Here is a 20,269-nt window from a genome sequence, read left to right on the forward strand (position 1 = left end):
AACGCCTACTCCAGTCACTTGCCTATTTTTTAGTTAAGTTGTTTATCTTTTTTGTTAGGTTGTAAGAATTCTATATGTATTCTGGATACTAGACTGTTATCAGTTAGAAGATTTGCAAAGATTTTCTTCCAATCTGTGGGATGTCTTTTCACTTCAGTAGTGTCCTCTGACACATGTAAGTTTTTAATTTTGATAAACTCCAATTTATTTATCTTTCTTTTGGTTGTCTGGGTAAACCTAGATTATATACTTCTAGATACTAGTTTGCCTCCCTAAAATGTTACAAACATACTGTCTTCCTCAGTGGACCACAAAAGACAAAAATGAAAATTTCAGGTTCAAACTAAAGGAACCCCTATTTTAAATTCTTTGATGTGGTAGTAATCCCATTTCAGTAGATGGTAAGTAAAGAACTAACAGTGAGATCCAATCCACCCCTCAAAGTCATTGATTTAAAATTTCATGGTTCAGAAATGACTGAATCTATTACTAATTTATAACTATTCAGTAGCCCGTATAAAGTGAATTGATGATTCCATATTAACAAATTGTATTCATTTTCCCTTAACAGTATATACTGATATGCTGAGCCAAGAAATGTGTTGTTCTCATATACGAATACCTAGAAATTCTGAAGGGTATGGTAGAGAAAAAGAATCAGCAATGATTTTAGAGGTCAAATAATAAAGTGGTTATATAAATAAACAAAGGTACCAAACAACAAAGTCTTGTATTTCCTAACATCTATCATGGATATTTCATTATAACAAAAATATAAAAAGAAAACTGCAATTCCTAAAAATAAAAACAATTACTATTAATTTAGTCTCTAATCTCCAATCTAGAATATATAAATTCTCACTCAGAGCATTAAGAATACTGAATAACTATAATTTTACAATTAAATGTTGTAATTTAAAGATGGGCAGAAAGTACTTTTAATTAATGGTATGTACATCTCTGTTCACTTTCCAAAAATTTAATAACAATTACTTGTATTCACTATAAGACAAGGCTTTGACATTTGCAACTATTTAAATAAACATTATTTTCAAGTAATCTGTGAGTAAAACCACCTTAAATTCTTTTTAGAAACTGACTTCTATGGTATTAATTTTTTATTTAAGAGTATAACATTTCCCTCCATAAAGCAAATCTTCAAGTTCCACTGGTGTCTGTTGCTCCATTTATTGTTCATCTAAAGAGTGAACTATGTAACATTTTCAATGGTTCTGACTCTTGGCCTTACCTGGGCCCTTCCTCCTGCTACCTGTAATACTGGTAGTTCTTCTCAGTGAGGTAATCATTGTGTTAGATCAGAATCATAGACCTAAGGCCTAATTAGACTACAAGCTACCAAGAATTTCCATGATTCTCACTCTTTAAAAATAGTGAAAGGTCAGAATCCAAGGAACAGGAAAGTAGTAGCTGTGGAGCTAGTCGATTACATTACCCTAAGAACTTTTGGTACCAAAGCTTCTCTCCAGCTGCTCTATAATCCAGCGGCTGCTAACTCTGCAAGTAAATCACTACTCAGTCAGGAGCTGAGAGCTGTGGGGCAGAGAACCAAGAAAAAGGAAACTGTCAAAGCTCATTGTTAACACTGGCCACAGTTACACTTTTAATCTGTTAATACTTGAATCTCTTTATCTCAACTCTTCACTCCTACCTGCCCAGTGACCTCTGAATTCACAAGAGGAAAAGACATGCAAAAGGGTGATGACAAAAACAGAAAAAAGAAGCCTCTCTCATCTTAAGAAAGCAAAGAAATTTTATCTCTGTAGATATTATCACCCTACATTATGCCACTCAATCTCAATTAAACGAAATAATTATCTTATCTCTCCTTTACCCTTTAAACTTTACCTGGAGCTGGAAGTTGAAGTATATGCCTCTTCATAGTCTTATTGGAGAGTGTCATCTATTAAACAAGGCAATTTTTTCCCATCTAAAGAATCTACAAGTTATTCTTTTATATGAAATCTATTTGAAGTACAATTATTTTTTCTATTTATAATTTTTATTTTTATAAACTATGGATTATTTGCTTTAGGGCTTTTATGTATTTTTTGTTCTAATTACATTATATATTATATATATTCCACCTTTTTCTTTCTTCTATTAAAGAATCTATTTCAGCCTCAAGTCCTTAAAAAGGAAGTGAGGGCATTGTTCTCTACACTAGATAGTGGTATGCCTTTTATGTCATTTAAATTTTCATTTTTTAACTTCACGTTTTATAAAAACTGGAGGGAATCAATAGTAGATTAGAGGATGCAGAAGAATGGATCAGTAATCTAGAAGATAGGGTCATGGAAAGAACCCAACATGAATAGCAAAAAGAAAAAATAACTTTTTTTTTTAAGATTTTATTTATTTATTTGACAGAGAGAGACACAGTGAGAGAGGGAACAAAGCAGGGGGAGTGGGAGAGGGAGAAGCAGGCTTCCCGCCGAGCAGTGAGCCTGATGTGGGGCTCGATCCCAGGACTCTGGGATCATGACCTGAGCCCAAGGCAGACGCTTAACAACTAAGCCACCCAGGCACCCCAAGAAAAATGATTTTTTTAAAAAATGAGGATAGGTCAAAGGAGCTCTTGGACAATATCAAGTGAACAAACATTTGCATTACAAGAGTCCCCAAAGGAGAAGAGAGAGAAAAGGGGGCAGAAAACTTATTTGAAGAAATAATAGCTGAAAACTTCCCCAGCCACAGGGAAGGAAACAGACATCCAGCTTCAGTAATTCTAGACTCCCAAACAAGATGAATTCCAAGGAAGTCCACACAATGACATATAATAATTAAAATATCAGAGATTAAAGACAATTTTAAAAGCAGCAAGAGAAAAGAAAATGGTTACATACAAGAGAAATCCCATAAAGCTATCAGCTGATTTTTTTGCAGGCCAGAAGAGAGAAGCATTATCTATTCAAAGAGATGAAAGGAAAAACCTACAACCAAGAATACTCTAGCCAGCAAGATTATCATTCAGAATTCAGAATTCAGGAAAGATAAAGTTTCCCACACACATAAATGTTAAAGGAGTTCATCACCACTAAGCTAGCCTTATGAGAATTGTTAAAGGGACTTCTCTAAATGGAAAAGAAAAGGCCATAATTAAAAGTAAGAAAATTATGGGGTGTCTACATGGCTCAGTTGATTAAGTGTCTAACACCACAGAAATGCAAGGAATTATAAAAGACCACTTCAAAAAATTATATGCAACAAGCTTGACAATCTAGAATGGTTAAGTTCTAAAAACAACCAACCTTCCAAAACTTAATCCAAAAGAAATAAAAAATCTGAACACAGACCAATTATTGGCAATGAAATTGAACTGGTAATCAAAAAAACTTCCAAAAAACTAAAGCTCAGGACCAGATGAATTCACAGGTGAGTTCTACCAAAGAAGAGTTAACACCTATTCTCCTCAAACTATTCCAAAAAAATAAAAGGAAAATTTCCAAACACATTCTACAAAGGCCTACATGATCCTGATACCAAAACCAAACATGATACAAACAAAACAAAACACAATTACAAACCAGTTGGTATCACCAATGAATACAGATGCAGAATATTAGCAAACCACATTCAATAATACATTGAAAGGATCACTTACCACCAAGAATGGTTCAACATCTGCAAAGCAATCAACATGATACACCACACTAACAAAATAAAGGGTAAAAACCATATGATCATCTCAGTAGATATAGAAAAAGGATTTGACAGAATTCAACATCTTTCATGATATAAACCTTCAACAAAGTGGGTTTAGAGGGAACATACCTCAACATAATAAAGGCCATATATAACAAACCCAAAGCTAACATCATACTCAATGATGAAAAACTGAGAGCTTTTCCTCTAAGATCAGGAAAAAGACAAGGTTGTCTACTCTCACTGCTTTTATTCAACATAGTACTGGACGTTCCAGCCATAGCAGTCAGACAAGAAAAAGAAATAAAAGGCATCCACGTTGGTAGAGAAGAAGTTAAACCATCACTATTTGCAGATAATATGTAATACTATACATGGAAAACCTCAGAGACTCCACCAAAAGTCTATTAGAAGTAACAAATGGGACACCTGGGTGGCTCAGTGGGTTAAAGCCTCTGCCTTCGGCTCAGGTCATGATCTCAGGGTCCTGGGATCGAGCCCCACATCAGGCTTTCTGCTCAGTGGGGAGCCTGCTTCCTCCTCTCTCTCTGCCTGCCTCTCTGCCTGCTTGTGATCTCTGTCTGTCAAATAAATAAATAAAATATTAAAAAAAAAAAAAGAAGTAACAAATGAACTCAGTATAGTTGCAGGATACAAAATTAATACTCAGAAATCAGTTGTGTTCCTATACACTAATAATGAAGTAGCAGAAAAATGAAGAAAACAACCAAACAACAACAAAAATGAAGAAAATAATTCCATTTACAACTGTACCAAAAAGAATAAAATACCAGGAATAAATTTAACCAAGGAGGTGAAAGATGTTTACTCTGAAAATTACAAAACATTGTTGAAAAAAAACTGAAGATAGCACAAACAAATGGAAAGATACTCATGCTCATGGATGGAAGACTTAATACTGTTACAATGTCCATACTACCGAAGGCAACAACAGATTCAATGCAATCCCTATCAAAATACCAATAGCATTTTTTGGAGAATTACAACAAATAATCCCCAAAACTGTATGGAACAACAAAGGAGCCTAAACAGCCAAAGTAACCTTGAATAAGGAGAACAAAGCTGGAGGTATCATAATCCCAGATTTCAAGCTATACTAAAATAGCTGTGGTAATCAAAACAATATGGCACTGGCACTAAAACAGACACAAAGATCAACAGAATAGAATAGAGCTTAGAAATAAGCCCATGCTAATATGGCCAAATACTGTATGCAAAGGAGGCAAGAATACATAATGGTAAAAAAACAGTGTCTTCAAGGGCTGCATGGGTGGCTCAGTTGGTTGAGTGTCAACCTCTTGATTTTAGCTCAGGTGATGATTTCAGCATTGTGGGATCAAGCCCTGTGTAGGGCTCCACACTCAGCAAAGAGTTTGCTTGAGATTCTACCCTCGCCTGCCGCCCCTCTCCTGCTCACACTCTCTTTCTCTCAAATAAATAAATAAATCTTTTTAAAAATAAAAATAGTCTTGCAATAAATGGTGCTGGGAAAACTGAGGACAACTACATGAAAAATAATGAAATGGGGTCACTTTCTCACACCATACACAAAACAAATTTAAAATGGATTAAAACCTAAATGTGAGACCTGAATCCACAAAACTCCTAGAAGAAAACAGATAGCAATTCTTTGATATAAACATTTCTCTAGATATGCCTCCTAAAGCAAGGGAAACAAAAGCAAAAATAAACTATTGAGACTACACCAAAACAAAAAACCTTTCGCACAGTGTAGGAAACCATCAATAAAAGGAAAAGATAAACTATTGAATGGGAGGAGATACTCACAGATGACATATCTCATAAGAGCTTAATATCATAAATAAAGAACTTACACAACTCAGTAACAAAACTCAATAACAAAAAAAACCCAGAGAAGCTGATTTAAAAATGGACAGAAGACATGAACGTTTTGCCAAAGGAGACATATATATGGCCAACAGACATACGAAAAGATGCTCTACATCACTAATCATCAGGGAAATGCAAATCAAAACCACCATAAGATATCACCTTACACCTATCAGGGTGGTTAGTATCAAAGAGACAAGAAATAAGTGTTGACAAGGATTCAGAGAAAGAGGAACCCTTGGGTCCTGCTGGTGGTAATGCAAATTGTTGCAGCCACTATGGAAAACACTATGGAAGTTTCCTTAATAAATTTAAAAATAGAAATACCATATGATCCATTAATTCCACTACTGAGTGTTTAGTCAAAGAAAACAAAAACACTAATTTGAAAAAACATATGCACCCTTACGTTTACTGCAGCATTATTTACAATAGCCAAAATACAGAAGCAATCTAAGTGTCCACTGCTGGATGAATGCACAAAGAAGATGGGATATGGACACACACACACACACACACACACGCACATACTCCCCACACCGGAATATCACTCAGCCATAAAAAAGAATGAGATCTTGCCATTTAGGACAGCATGTGTGGACCTAGAGGGCATTATGCTAAGTGAAGTAAGCCAGACAGAGAAAAGCAAATGCCATATGATTTCACTTTTATGTGGAATCTAAAAAACAAAACAAACAAAAACAGAAACAGACCCATAAAATCAGGGAAAAAACTGGTGGTTGGCAGAGGGGAGGGGGTGGGAGGAAGGGAAAAGTGGGTGAAGGGGAGTGGGAGATTCAGGCTTCTGGTTATAGAATGAATAAGTCTGGGGGATAAAAGGTCAACATAGGGAATATGGTCAACAAGAGGATTGTTAATAGCAATATATCGTGACAAATGGTAGCTACACTTGTAGTGAAAATAGTGTAATGTATAGAGTTGTCAAATTACTATGTTGTACACCTGAAACTAATATAACACTATGTCAACTATACTTCAATAATTTTTTTTATATTTTATATTTTTTTCCCTTCAAAAACAGCTTTACTTTAAAAGTAGTTCAAATAAGTACGCATTCTAATTACTATGCTGACTAAATGACAGAAACCAAGTCTCTGTCCCTCCCCAAAAATTTGAGTTGACATCCTAATCCTCAGTTTGATGGTTCTTGGAGGAGGGGCTGTGGGAGGTGACTAGTCCCTGCCCTAATGAATGGAATTAGTGTCCTTATAAAACAGACCTGCGAGAGCTCCTTTGGCCCTTCCACATGTTACAACACAAGAAGACTACCCAGGAAGTAGGTCCTCACCAGATACAAAATCTGCTGGCACCTTGATCTTGGACTTCCTAGCATCCAGAATTGTGCCCAATAAATTGCTATTGTTTATAAGCCACCCAGTCCATGGTATTCTGTTACAGCAGCCTGAAATGACTAGGCAGTGCTTAACTATACTGCCTGGCACACAGTGGACCCTCAAATACCAGTTTTCATTTTGCTTTCCTTTCAACTAAACTATACCATAATCTCACTTCATTTCAGTTTCTATAGTATTTAACGCCCTATCAAAAGATCTCGTATCAAGCACTGTCAACACATTCAGTGGAAAATATCAATTTTTCATAATAGCACAGAAGTCTGGGATATAATGCCAGTTTATTCCATCATTTACTATGGATGTAAACATCTTAACTAACAGCTTTGCCTTTACCTGAAACATGCACTTCTATAACGCTGGTCTCTACCATTGAAAGAAAATATTATGAATTTATATGTCAATACAGTATTATAAGAAATGGCCTTGGAAGGGAGGGGTGTGGGAGGATGGGTGAGCCTGGTGGTGGGTATTATGGAGGGCACATATTACACGGAGCACTGGGTGTGGTGCATAAACAATGAATCTTGGAACACAAAAAAAAATTAAATTAAAAAAAAAAGAAATGACCTTATATGATTGAAATGAAAATGCCATTATACTCTTTTAGAATGTAAGGCAGAAAATGTCTGCCATGTGATGCTCAGAACCTAGATCAATCTGGGCATGTAATAAATATTAAATTCTGAAAACCCTCAACATCTGTGATTTAAGGTTCCAAATATTTGTGGTTCCTGTACCAGCTGTTCTCCCCAGACTAATGATCTTTCTATTACTGAGGTGCATGAGGTTTAAAGTTGCTAACGGATGTAAACTTATAGGAGGGTGGGTGGATAGCACTCATGTGTGAAGCTGACTCTATACAATAATGTCTCTAATAATAAACTTATTTTATGAACAAAGTCAACCAAATTTTTAAACAAAAAACTTCAAAAATAAAGGAGAAAAAAACTGCAAGTATTCATAAAAATCACAAAATAAACAGCTTATACCTTTCTGTTTTGGCAAAATTGTGAAATATGAGGGGTTTCTGCTTTTATAATTTTTTTTGGTTCACTGTCTTTTCCATAAAGGGAGAGAACCTTTATTTATTTTCCGTTCATATCCACTCCTAATCAAAACAAGAAAAAATATGCTGTTTTTTACTTATTGATTAAATATGCCTAAAATTGAATGTTAGTCACATTGTTGTATTTTAGAATGTGTATTTTAGAATGTATATTCTATTTCTGATTTTAAAGATTTTTTTTTATTCATTTATTTGACAGACAGATCACAAGTAGGCAGAGAGGCAGGCAGAGAGAGAGAAAGGAAGCAGGCTCCCCGCCGAGCAGAGAGCCAGACGCAGGCCTCGATCCCAGGACCCTGAGATCACAACCTGAGCCAAAGGCAGAGGCTTAACCCACTGAGCCACCCAGGTGCCCCTATTTCTGATTTTAAAAGTAAACAGATAACTTCAAAAAATAATAATTCCTCCCTATAAGGATCCCATAATCTAGAGAAAACAATTTTTTTCTTTCTTTTTTTGGAACTCTTAAATTTTATGCAATAAATATTATGATAGACATGAACACAGGATGTGGAGGGAACATAAGGAGGTCCCATCTAATTTTGACTGAGGGAGGAATATCAGGAAAGACATCCTGGGAGGTTTCAACAAAGCTGAAGCCATGAGGATGGGTATCCTACCAAAGGTGAGGAAAAAAGAGGGCAAACCTAGCAGACAGAACAGAATGTGCAAGAAAGGTTTAAAGGCAAGAGAAACCATGAGAACCTCTAGAAAGGGAATGTGATTATCTCACACCTGGACAGGAGACCGTTTCATGGAATATGAAGGATAGAGAACTAAGGGGTAGGCCTGGACCAAGTAAGAAAAGAGCCAATATAAGAAGGTTGGATTTTTATCCAAAGATAATGGGGAACAACTAAAGAGTTTTACAAAAAAAAAAAAAAAGAGTAACATGACTGAATTGTGTTTTAGAACACAATGGCAATGGAATACAGTTAACTAAGACTTTCAGGCATAGAGTTTAGCTCTAGCTTTGTCACTTACTAGCTACGTAAACTTGAATGTTATTTAACCACATAGTACTTGACCTCTCTGCGCTTTAGTCAGTCAACTGTAAACCTAGAATGATAGTAACATCTAACTCAAAGGGTTCTTGAGAGGTTTAAATAAGACATCCATTTAAAACAATTAACAAATTGCTTGGTAAGTACTCAATAGATAGTAGTTATTAATCATCAGCAGTAGCAATGTGGAAAATGGATTAAGAGGGACAAAACAGGAGGCCAGGAAACCAGTGAGAGGCCTACGATAATAATCAAAAAGATAAAGTCTAAACTAAAGAAGTGGTTATAGAAAAGTCAAGGAGATGGTGGGTTCAAAACATGGAAAGGAGACAGGTATTCTAGGACTTTGGGAAAGTGTTGGCTGGGAGTGGAAGATGGGTTTGGGTCCCTGGATAAATGATGTTCACCAAGACAGGGAGTGTGGGAGGAAGAGCACACTGAACATCTCACAGATAAATACATTTCAATCAACAGACTAAAAACAAAATTCATTTATCTTCCCCTCATAAATCTTTTCTTCCTTTTATACTTCTGTGACACTCTCCTCTTTCGGTTTTTCCTTCTACCTCTCGGGCTACTCTTTCACATTCTGTTTTTCAGAGTCCTCTTTTCACCTTTTGTGTTCTAAATACTAGTGTTCCCAAAGTTCCTTTTCCCACTGCTTTTCCCTTCTCACTTTTCACTCTCCCGAGTGAGTTATCTACTCCCAAGGCATCAATTAGTTTACTTGTTTACTGATAACTTCCAGATCTCTATTTCTGGCTCAGCCCACTTTCCTCAGTTCCAAACCATGTATATCCATTGTGCACACTGAAACACCTCAGGGGGATATTCATGCAAGGTGTTGAAAATCAAACTACTTTCCTGATAATGTTTAGCCTTTATACGTACCAATTAAAAAATAAAACAGCAAAACCCCCTAAAATCTTTCCTTTAGACTTCCATTGGCTCTTCCCCTCCACTTTATGACTACCTAAATTAAGTTTCATCTCCAGTCTGAATCCAAATCTTCCATACACTCACTCAACATGGCCTACAAGTATATTTTTACTACTTTTATGATATCGCTATGCTATTAACCCATTCTAAACCACATCCCAACATCCCCAATGTCATGCCTAACTCTGGTTAAAAACACTTCATCTGGAATGAATGCTCAACTTTCTTCTTCATCTCTAAATTTCTTTCTTCAATCTCTTTTTTTCTCCATGACTACCTCTTCATTTCATTCTATTTCCCTTCTCTCACCTATAGAGATGTGACTTATGAGAAAGAAGCCTTTTCTGTCTCACCTCTAGCTTCCCACATTGAATGCTTAGCACATGGTACATATTCAAAAACATGTATTGAATGTTTTATTAATGAATTATCCTCTCTTCTGATGTTTTTCAGTTTCTCCCCTCTCAGGTTCTTCTGTAAGTCTACCAGTATGTTTGTCTATCTTCAAAGGAAGAAAAAAAAGACACTTTCTCTTAATTGTATCCTTCCAACCTACTGGCTATGTCTTTCTGTCTACCACCATGCTTCTTTACATCACATTTTTATCACTCAATTTTTACTACTTAAAAATGTGTTTTTTTCCCAGAAGTGCCTTTTTAAAACCACTGCTGACTTACTAAACCTTTTTCTCATCCCCATCATCCTTGCTGCTTTTTCTACATCATTTCCACAAAGGAACACTCACTGCTTCTCAGAACACTTAGAACACTTCTTAGAACACTTCTCCAGAAGGCATTCCTTGATTCCCTTAAAGATAGGTTATAGGTTCCATTATTTCCTATAGATGATCACAGCACTTCTCATGCTGTTTGTAACTACTTATTTGTCTGCATCCTAAAGATTTCTTGAAAACAGTATTATGTCTTCCTAATCAATATTTCCACTGTCTAGTGCTATGACTGCTCAATAAATATTTGCTGAATAAATGAATGGATATTTTGATCAGATCAACACCTAAGTTCTGAGAATACTGCATATTGGGAATATTGGTTAAAATAAAGATGACAGGTAACATTTTAAGAGAACAGACAATCAAAAATCAGCATAAATATATGAATGAGTTACTTCATGTATTCACTCATTCATTCATTTGGCATATATTGCAGGCAAAACAATGAGGGGAGAAATAGTAAGATAACCAAGATATCGTACCTATCTTCGTGGATCTTTCTTATAATCAAGGGCTGAGGGGCTGAGGATGGTAACAACTGGTAGAAAATAAGAGTAAGATACTTTGCCACTAAATAGCAATTCTGAATCTAATATTAAAATATCAGGACAAGTTTAGAAGACCCCCAAATCAGCTTCCTCTTGTCCACTCACCTTTTCAATCTAGGTCTACCATCAGCGGGTCTCAAACCTTAGTAAGCATAAGGAACACAAGGGATCTTGTTAAAGATGTAGAGAAATCACCCAGAAATTCTGATTCTGTGGGCCCAGAAACCTACATTTTTAATAAATATCCCAAGGGATATGATACTTTTGGTCTACAAAGCATACTGTAAAGTCCTTAGTCATTCATGTTGTCATAATTTTGTCATATCTGAGTTCCATCTGTAACACTATTTGCTTAATAATTTCTTCAAATTGAAATTGTGTGTGTGTATTTTAGCCTTACACTAAACAAGAGGTTTGACGACTTATATTTTTTATAATACACATGAAACAAATACATAACTATTTAAAAGTCTGTCTGTGTACATCGGTAGATGGTAAACAGTTTAAGAAGCACTGTTCACAGTTTGTATTCTGCAAAGACCATATCCTGCATGCAGTCTTAGGATATAAATTACAACAAAAAGTTGCAGAGCAGTCAAGTTCAGCTGAACTGTGTTTCAGAAGAACTCATATAGATATTCTGGTACCTTTTATAAAATAATCCAAAATATTTTAAAAATTAATGTTACAGTCACTACAAAGTGACTTATGTAAAAACTCCTCCTCATTTTGATTTTTCATTTTGAAAAGTGCTTTCTTTGCCTTTTATTCTGGTACTTAACTCGCAGAATATTCTTGAGCTGACACCTGAGCCGACTACACACAGCTAAGGCACCAAACTGAAAAGCAGTAGCTGGAACAAAATAAAGATAGATCTGTGCTCTTGATCTGCAGTAAAATACCCATCCATTTTATTTAAAATTACATTTGACTAAGATAATTGAGTTCAAAAGTATAAACTTGAGAACTCTCTTTTCCTTCAACCCCAAAGTAATTTATAATAATTGGCAAAATAATATGGCAAAAATATCAGAGGAATAACTGTATTTCAGAAAGGTCTATTCCTTAAAGGGTTTGGCAACTCAAAACCACAAACAGAAAAGAAAGCTGCAATAGAAAACCTATGCTGATATTAAACCTTAAAAACAACATTCTGCTCTAAATTACGTTTTTGCTTAAATGGCTAAGAAAATCAATCTCTACCTAAATACGCAAGTGATGTCTTTTGGATCATCAACACATTGTCACTGTGTTACAATCTGGTTCTCTAGGATTAATCTCTAGACACACGGAACAAAAACATAGATGAATGACTGTGGTTCTTGATCTCTACAACTCTTATGTCAATTGGAAATTTACCTTACTACTTACTGATTTATAAAGCACTTTATCCTGTTTGGATGAAAGGATTATTGCAGTAGCTTCCTAACTAGCTTCCCTGCCTCACCCCTTGTTCCCCACAGTCTATTCTCCACAGGGCAGCCAGAGAAACCCTGTTAAAAATATAATTCCTGGGGTGCCTGGGTAGCTTAGTCAGTTAAGTGTCTGCCTTGGGCTCAGGTCATGATCTCAGAGTCGGGAATTGAGCCACTGCTCAGCAGGGAGTCTGCTTCTCCCTCTCCTTCTGGCCCTCCTCACCTCGTGCACATGCAGGCTCTCTCAAATAAATAATATATATACCTCTTCTCACCTTTTCTCCTCAGCTCATACTACTCTCCCTTTTGCTCACTCTCTGCTGGTTACGATAACTTCTTTGCTGTTGCTTGAATACACTCAGCCAGTTCCAGACCCAGGGCCTTTGCACTCGCTGTTCCTTTTGCTGAGACTGCTCTTCCCACGCATACCCATATGGCTCTGGTCTATCACTTCCTTTGGTTCTGGCTCAAACATCATCTTCCAGATCAGTCCTCTTACACATAACCTATACCTCTCCACCTCTTATGTATTTCCTAACCACTTTACCTGCTTTGTTTATCTCCAGAGCACTTAGTATCTGACATTCTATATGTTTTGTTCATTATCTCTTTAGAGTGTGAACTGCTACCCGGTGAAGACTCTCCCTGCTTTGTTCACTGTTGTACCCCAGTGCCAAGAACAGTGCACAGCACACAGTACATGTTCAATAAATATTTGCTTAATGAACAGTGTTATTTCAACTTTGGGACTTTCAGCCTTAACCCCATTTAGAGTTGAAAATAAAAGCTGGAGGATATCCCCCAAATTTCCAGCCGCTATTTGGCATCTGTGAACTTACACGCATTATCTTTTGTCTGGTACGGCGTTCCCTCCGATTTTTCTTCGATAGTAAGGCAGCAGGAAATTTCCTAACTAGTGTGCAAGGAAGACGCAAACCAATCACGTATAAAATTGATTTTAGGTGATTTGATTCTTATCCACAAGCCAATAAAGAAAATGCCTTTTGAATTTATATAGTGTCTCCTCTTCAACCCAAGGAAAATACGCTGTATATTTTGTTGCCTTTGAGGGTGGGAAGGGGGCTGGGAGAGACGCGAAGGCCCGGTACACCTTCCTCAAAGCGTCAACTCTTGAGCAGCCCAACTTACTTTTTTGGGGGTGGGCATCGTTCGTGGTCTCTGTCGGGGAGGGGGTGTTTCTTTCTCACCCTTCGAGGTGCCTATTGTGCTGTCTTGCGAACGAGCTAAGGTGGGAGAGGAGCGGGGTACGGAGGGATGCTGAGCGCGGCTTCAACTGCCGCCTAACACAAAGTCGGAGGCGAGGGCTCCGCGCGGGTGTCTGGGGCGAGCGGGCTCCGGGGCCGCGCGCCTCGAAACGCAGCCTCGGCCCCGGGGCGCAGGCGGGACGCGCGGGCTGCGCGGAGTTAGGCCCGGACAGAGCCCCGTGGCCTCCCAGCGGCCGGGCACGCGGCCCCCGCGTACCCCACTCACCCCGAATCCCCCAATCCCGTGCCCTTCCCGGTTACCTCGAACTCTCTTCAGCGAAATGGGATCCTTCTCCTGTTCTGCTGACATTACAGACCGCAAAGCATGACTCCCCCCCAGGCCGCGGGAATTCAGTCTCTTTGATGCTGCGGCGGCGGCTCCTCCTCCTCGCGGGGCCGCTGCGGCTGCGAGGCGAGCCTCCGAGCCGAGGCGCGGCCGAGGGCGGCGGGGACGCGGGCCGACTTTGCAAAGTTTGGGAGGAAGACGAGGCCTCGGGGCGGCCGGGCGGCGTGCGGGGGCTGGCCGAGCTCAGCGGCTGCTGCCGGGAGCGCGGCCTGGGGGCGGCCCCCCGCCCGGGGCCGGCATGTGCGGAGGACGAGTGCGCCGCCGCCGCCGCCTCCTCCCACTCCTTCTTCCTCGCCGCCGCCGCCGCCGCCTCGGGAGCCGCTGACAGGGGAGGCAGGAGGCGGGTGGCCGGGCCCTGGCGGCGCACTCACAGCGCCCTCTGAGGAGGAGGTCTGCGCTCTCGCCGCTCCCGAGTCGCAGACACAAAAGCCCCCAGCCTGGAGCCGCCTGCAAAACCCGCTCTGGGGCGGGCGAGGGACGTGGCGCGGCCCCGCGGCTTCCCCGCCCTGAGCTCCCCAGCCCCGCGCGGGGACGGACTTCGGGGGGCGGGGGCCGCTGCCTGGTCCCGCGGCGCCCGCCGCAGCCGCTGTCTCGCGCTCCGCCTCGGCCCAGCCCCCACGGCCCGCGCGCGCCTCTCGCTCCGCGCCGGGACTCGCGGGCCCGCGGCCCTCGCAGCCGGGGCGGGCCGTCGCGCGCCGAGGGGCCGCCCCGCCCAGCCCCGCGCCTGGCCTCCCCCGCCGCCCGCCGGGCCTGAGGACGTTCGGCTCTGCGGCTGGCCCGCCCGGGCCACGCTCTTGTGAGGAAATGGCATCTCCGAACTTCGTCGGAGGCCACAGCAGGCATCTTGGCCTCGCAGCCAGGGATCTGAAAGAGAAACGTAGGATCCGAGAAAACTTTGTAAGCGGGAGCTGGAGAGTTCTCGGCCGGCATGTGGGGATCCACATTTTCAGGCTCCGTGTCCGTGGTCTGGACACCTGTTTGTTGAATGCCCCAACTTCAAGTTTTAATGACTTGACTCTTGAAGAAAGAGCGATGAAGAATTTCGTACAAGAAAGGAGGATGGGTGGGAGCGGTGAGAAGACTGGACCTGATTTAGACGTTACATTTTAGGAGAAGGAACACCAGTGTGATTTGTACGTTAGATTTGATCACTGATTCACATCCATCAGTTGGGCTGTGTGTCCTGAGGCAACCCAGGTGACCTCTCTGAGTCTCAGACTTAGGATCTTTAAAAGGCAGTGGGACTGCATCTCTGAGGTCCCTTCTAGTTCTGACATTCTTTGACTTTTACAAAACTTGTCCCTATTTGTCGTTAGGTTTTCCAGTAATCCCACTAAAGAGAATCCGTAGGTGCAGGCTCTAATCTTCAATCAGGTGAGACACTGGGCTTATTTTGATGTTAGTATCGCTGAAAAGTACTCATTAATCCTATGAGGACTAATTCCAAAAGGAGTGTCATCCCTCCTGAGACTAGACTCAAAAGTCACTCAGCTACACATACAGTATCAGAAAGAACAGAAGTAAACATGAAGCCAATGGATAGTCTTAGCAACTACATAACAGGCAAGCACCATAGCCTCAGAATCGGCTTTAAAAGGATAGGGTGTGTCCAGGGAACAAATTTTACCCTTTCTCTATTAAGTTTTGAGAAAATTTCTCGTTGGAAGATTCAGACTAGGATAGGCTGGGGAAAATTTTGTACAGGAGGCAAGTCTAAAGAGAAGCCCATCCTCCTCCCCACCCACCTCCCCTCCCCCGGTAGCTAGAATGTAAGCTCCATGCAGTAGGAATTTCATCCAGTTCACTGCTACATCCTCTGGTACCTAACAGTGACTGGCAAGTGTTCAGAATTTGTTGTTGCTGTTGAATGAATGCATGAATAAACAGACTGGAAGTGGCCCTGGGATGACAGGATTGATAGGGGTTTGTTGAGTGTGATAAAGCTAAGCTAATTCTATGACAAAGCAAATTGGGTCTTACACTATCAGTCAAATATGGAAATGTAGAGTTTTCTTTATATAAACCTAGTGCAACGAGAGTGGTTGAGCAAAATCATTGCTGAGAGATTTTGACTTCTTTATTGTAATTTCCTAAAGCTAGAGACTCAGAAATAATATGTAAATCAAGAGAAACTAATTGGCCTCTTTTTAATGATTCATCAAGAATAAAAAGACCATCTTACCCAGCGATGGATTTTTAGATCGATTTGACTTCCAAATTCTGACTACTTGCTTGCTACATACCAGAATTACTTGGAGGGCATTCTAAAATTTCAGATTCCCAAATCCCTCCCCAGATTTACTGAGTCAGGATTGTTGAGAATGAGGTCTGGAAATTTGTCTTTAAATATTCTCTATGTGATTCTACAGCAATGAGAATTGTGCATGATATTCCTTATGCCTCCAGTATGACAGAATCCTAACAAAAATATCCCTTCACTTTGCTGTTATAGTCTTTATCCATGACACTTGGTTATGAATTCCAGAGTTCATCTTCACTCCCTCTTTCATACAGAGAAATTCAGGTACATCTATTGTTGGTGGACCAGTCATGCCCTGTCATGCCCAGTCATGCCTAAACTCAGTAGAAAGCACACCTTAGGGCCAACAAACTTTTTCTGTGGCGGGCCAGATAATAAATATTATAGGTTTCACAGGCCCTTGTGTCCTCTGTCACAACTACTCAACTCTGTCATTGTAGTAGGAAATCAATCTTAGACAATATGTAAAGAAGTGGGTATGGCTGTATTCCAATAAAACTTTATTTTATAAAAGCAGGCAGTGTACTGAATTTGGCCCAGAGACTAATCTGACTCCTAGACTAGAGGCTGGATCACATAATTGAATTTTGAGCTCAGGGGACAGGCCTAGGTTGCAGATATAAATGAAGGAGGCATTACCTAAAAATGGATAAACTACCCAGGATCAATGAGAAATGAGAGCCAAGGAAGAATACAGGGAAACACTGATATTTTATTTTATTTCATTTTATTTTTATTGGCTTTATTTATTTGAGAGAGAGAGAGAGAGCATAAGCGAGCAGGGTGGAGGAGGGGCAGAGAGAGAAGAAGGACAAGCCAACTTCCCACTGAGCTCAACTGAGGGCTCCGGCAGGGGTGGGGTGGGGCGGGGAGGGACTCTATGCCAGGACTCTGAGACCTGAGACCGGAGCCAAAGTCATATGCTTAACCGACTGAACCACCCAGGCACCTCAACACTGACATTTTCAAGGCTGGGTAGAGATAGAGGAACCTGTAAAGGAAATTGAGAAGGAATGAAAAAACAGGACTGTTAGGGCAATTAAAAAAAAAAAGAGAGAGAGAGAGAGAGAAACGATCAACATTATCACATGCCGCTTAAAGAAGTACTCATTTCTGTCAGAAGCCATCCTTGGTCTGCAGTCTACTAAACTCCTGTCTCATATTTTGAAATATTGAATTTATAGTTTTTGCTTTAAATATATTACATCTCAAACTTTGCCTGTTTGTATTGTGGAAGGTAGCACAGTTGTGTGTTTAAAGACTCCAATGTAAGTTGGTTAAGATTTACACATAAACTTATTTTTCAGGAAAAAAAAAGAAAATATCCCTGTAAGTTCTATTTTCAAACATTTAAAATCATAAATGTGTTTAAAATTGAATAGAAGTAAAAAACCCAATTCTAGGTGTTTGGGAGTTTTGCAACATTGGTTTAAATCCTTTCGCGATATAATTACAAACATGGTCAGACCAGCAATCTCTGGTCAACCACCAGGAGCCCTTTGCTGACAAATATAGATGGGCTGTTGAACGCTCAAAATTGAGAGAATCACAACAGCAAACTTTGGGGGATGGCTTTATGAGTCAGGATTCAATCAAGACACAAAACCACACAGTAATTTGAATAGAGTTAAGTTTAATACAAAGAATTATTAATTATAGCAAGAGATTGCCGTAGAGAGGGATTTTGGATAGTAAGAAGTCAAAAGAAGAGGGCGCCTGGGGCTCAGTCGGTTAAGCATCTGCCTTCAACTCAGGCAATGGCCCAGGAGTCCTGGGATCCAGCCCCACATCTGTTGGGGGGGGAGGGTCTCTGCTCAGCAGGGAGCCTGCTTTTCCCTTTCCATCTGTTCCTCCCTCTGCTTGTGCTCTCTCTCTCCCTCTCCGTCAAATAAATAAAATCTTAAAAAAAAAAAAGTGAAAAGAAAGCTAAAGAATATTGGAAAAGCAGGGAACCTGGCTGGCTCAGTCAGTAGAGCATGTGACTCTTGATCTTGGGGTCCTGAGTTCGAGTTTCATGCTGGGTACATACATTACTTAAATAAATACATAATTTAAAAAAAAAATTGAAGGTGGGAAAAGTAGGTATAAGGAGGAGCCACTCCCCTTAAGGCTGAGAGAGAGCACCCAAAGAAGAGGGCCCCCCCTCTCCAGGCTGAGATTCTGACCTTACCAGAGAGTGCCAGAGGAAGCTGTTGACTTGGGTGCTACTTGTATTGCAGGAGCCTGGCCCTGGATAAGTGCTCAGCACTCACCACTCAGCACTAAGCTGGTTGCTGGAGAAGACATGGGGGCTACAGGAGCCCACCAAGAGGAGCAACTGTAACAGGAAGGGAAGCCCCTTCCTCCTGCACCTGCTACTGACAACACATAACATCATGCCAGCTGGCAAAGGAGGAATATTTAAGGAGTCTGTCTTAATTTTTGCAGAGCAGGCAGTGAAGGATAAATTGGCGTCTAGAGGCAACAGACTGATTATTCACACAATGTTTGTGTGCACTTTACCCTAGGAAGACTCCCTAAGTGATCTCCTATCAACAGCACCTCTGGTTCTGGAATAGTCTCTATTTAACAAAAAAAAAAAAAAAAAAGGTACTTTCCAAATGTTGCTATCTTGTCCTAAACGAATACTTATTTTCAAGGCAATGAAATATGGGACAAAGTTTAACTTAAAAATACTCTTGAAGTCATTCTCTTTAACCTCTTCTATCCCACCCATTAATTTTATAAATTCCATAAATTTTACCACTTAAATAGTTCTCAGATGTGTTTGTTATCTATTCCTGTGGCTACCACCCAATCCCAACCATGACCATTTATCTCTTTGCTAGACTAATACACTAATCACACAGTAGTTTGCCCCATATTCACATTAACCTCTATTCGAATCCATTTTCCACTCGGTAGCCAGAACGATCCTTTTTATTTTGAAAGAATAATTTTAGATTCAGAAGAGGTACAGGGAAGGCTTGTGCATTCTCACCCTGGCCTCCCCCAAAGTCAACAACATGTACAACTATAGTATAATATCAAAACCCAGAAACTGATATTGGTACAATCCATAAAGCTTATTCATATTTTACCAGTTATGCATGCCCTGGTGTGTGTATGTATGTTTGTGTGCATGTAATTTTATCACATGTGTCACCTTTATAACACTACCACAATCAAGATACTCAACTGTACCATCCCCACAAGACTCCCTTGTATTATCTTTTTATGGCCACACTCACCAACTCCTTCTTGGCTAATAGATCAGGGAGAGCCACTAATCTCTTCTGCATTTTTATAATTATGTTATTTAACGAGGCTTACACAAATGAAACCACGCAGTATGTATCCTTTTGAGGTTTTTCTCCACACCCAACATAATCTCCTTGCATTTTATCCAAGTTACTGTGTGTGTCAGTGTGTTGTTCCTTTTAACTACTTAGTGCTATTCCATGGTATGGATGTACCATATTTAAAGCGTTCACTCATTGAAAGACTACATGAGTAGTTTCTACTCTTTGGCAAGTATGAATAAAACCATTATGAACATTAATGTACAAATTCCTGTGTGAAATTAAGTCTTCATTTTTCTGGGATAAATGCCCAAGAATGCAATTGCTGGGTCGTATGGCAAGACGATTTTTAGTCTGAAAGTAACTGCCAAACTATTTTCCAGAGTGTGGAGTGCTCTTTTTAAAACACAGAAATCATCCTGTCATCACTTTACATTAAACTTTTCAATGGCTTCCCACTGTTATTATAATTAAGGTTAGATTTTTTTTTAAGATGGACTATAA

The 20,269-nt window shown here is 39.8% G+C and overlaps 1 protein-coding gene across 1 annotated transcript in view; it reads right to left on the reverse strand.

The window, feature by feature from the left end:
- Positions 1-14,829, reverse strand: part of PYGO1 (pygopus family PHD finger 1) — a 30,788-nt gene extending 15,959 nt beyond the window's left edge. Inside the window, exon 1 of the mRNA XM_080808776.1 lies at positions 14,140-14,829. Within this exon, the coding sequence (XP_080664902.1) occupies positions 14,140-14,188 (49 nt within the window). The 5' untranslated portion in view covers positions 14,189-14,829. The remainder of the gene's footprint in view (positions 1-14,139) is intronic.
- Positions 14,830-20,269: the final 5,440 nt, after the last annotated feature.

This window comes from Martes martes, assembly GCF_963455335.1.
Source record: "Martes martes genome assembly, chromosome: 7".
In the NCBI taxonomy this organism is placed as follows: domain Eukaryota; kingdom Metazoa; phylum Chordata; class Mammalia; order Carnivora; family Mustelidae; genus Martes; species Martes martes.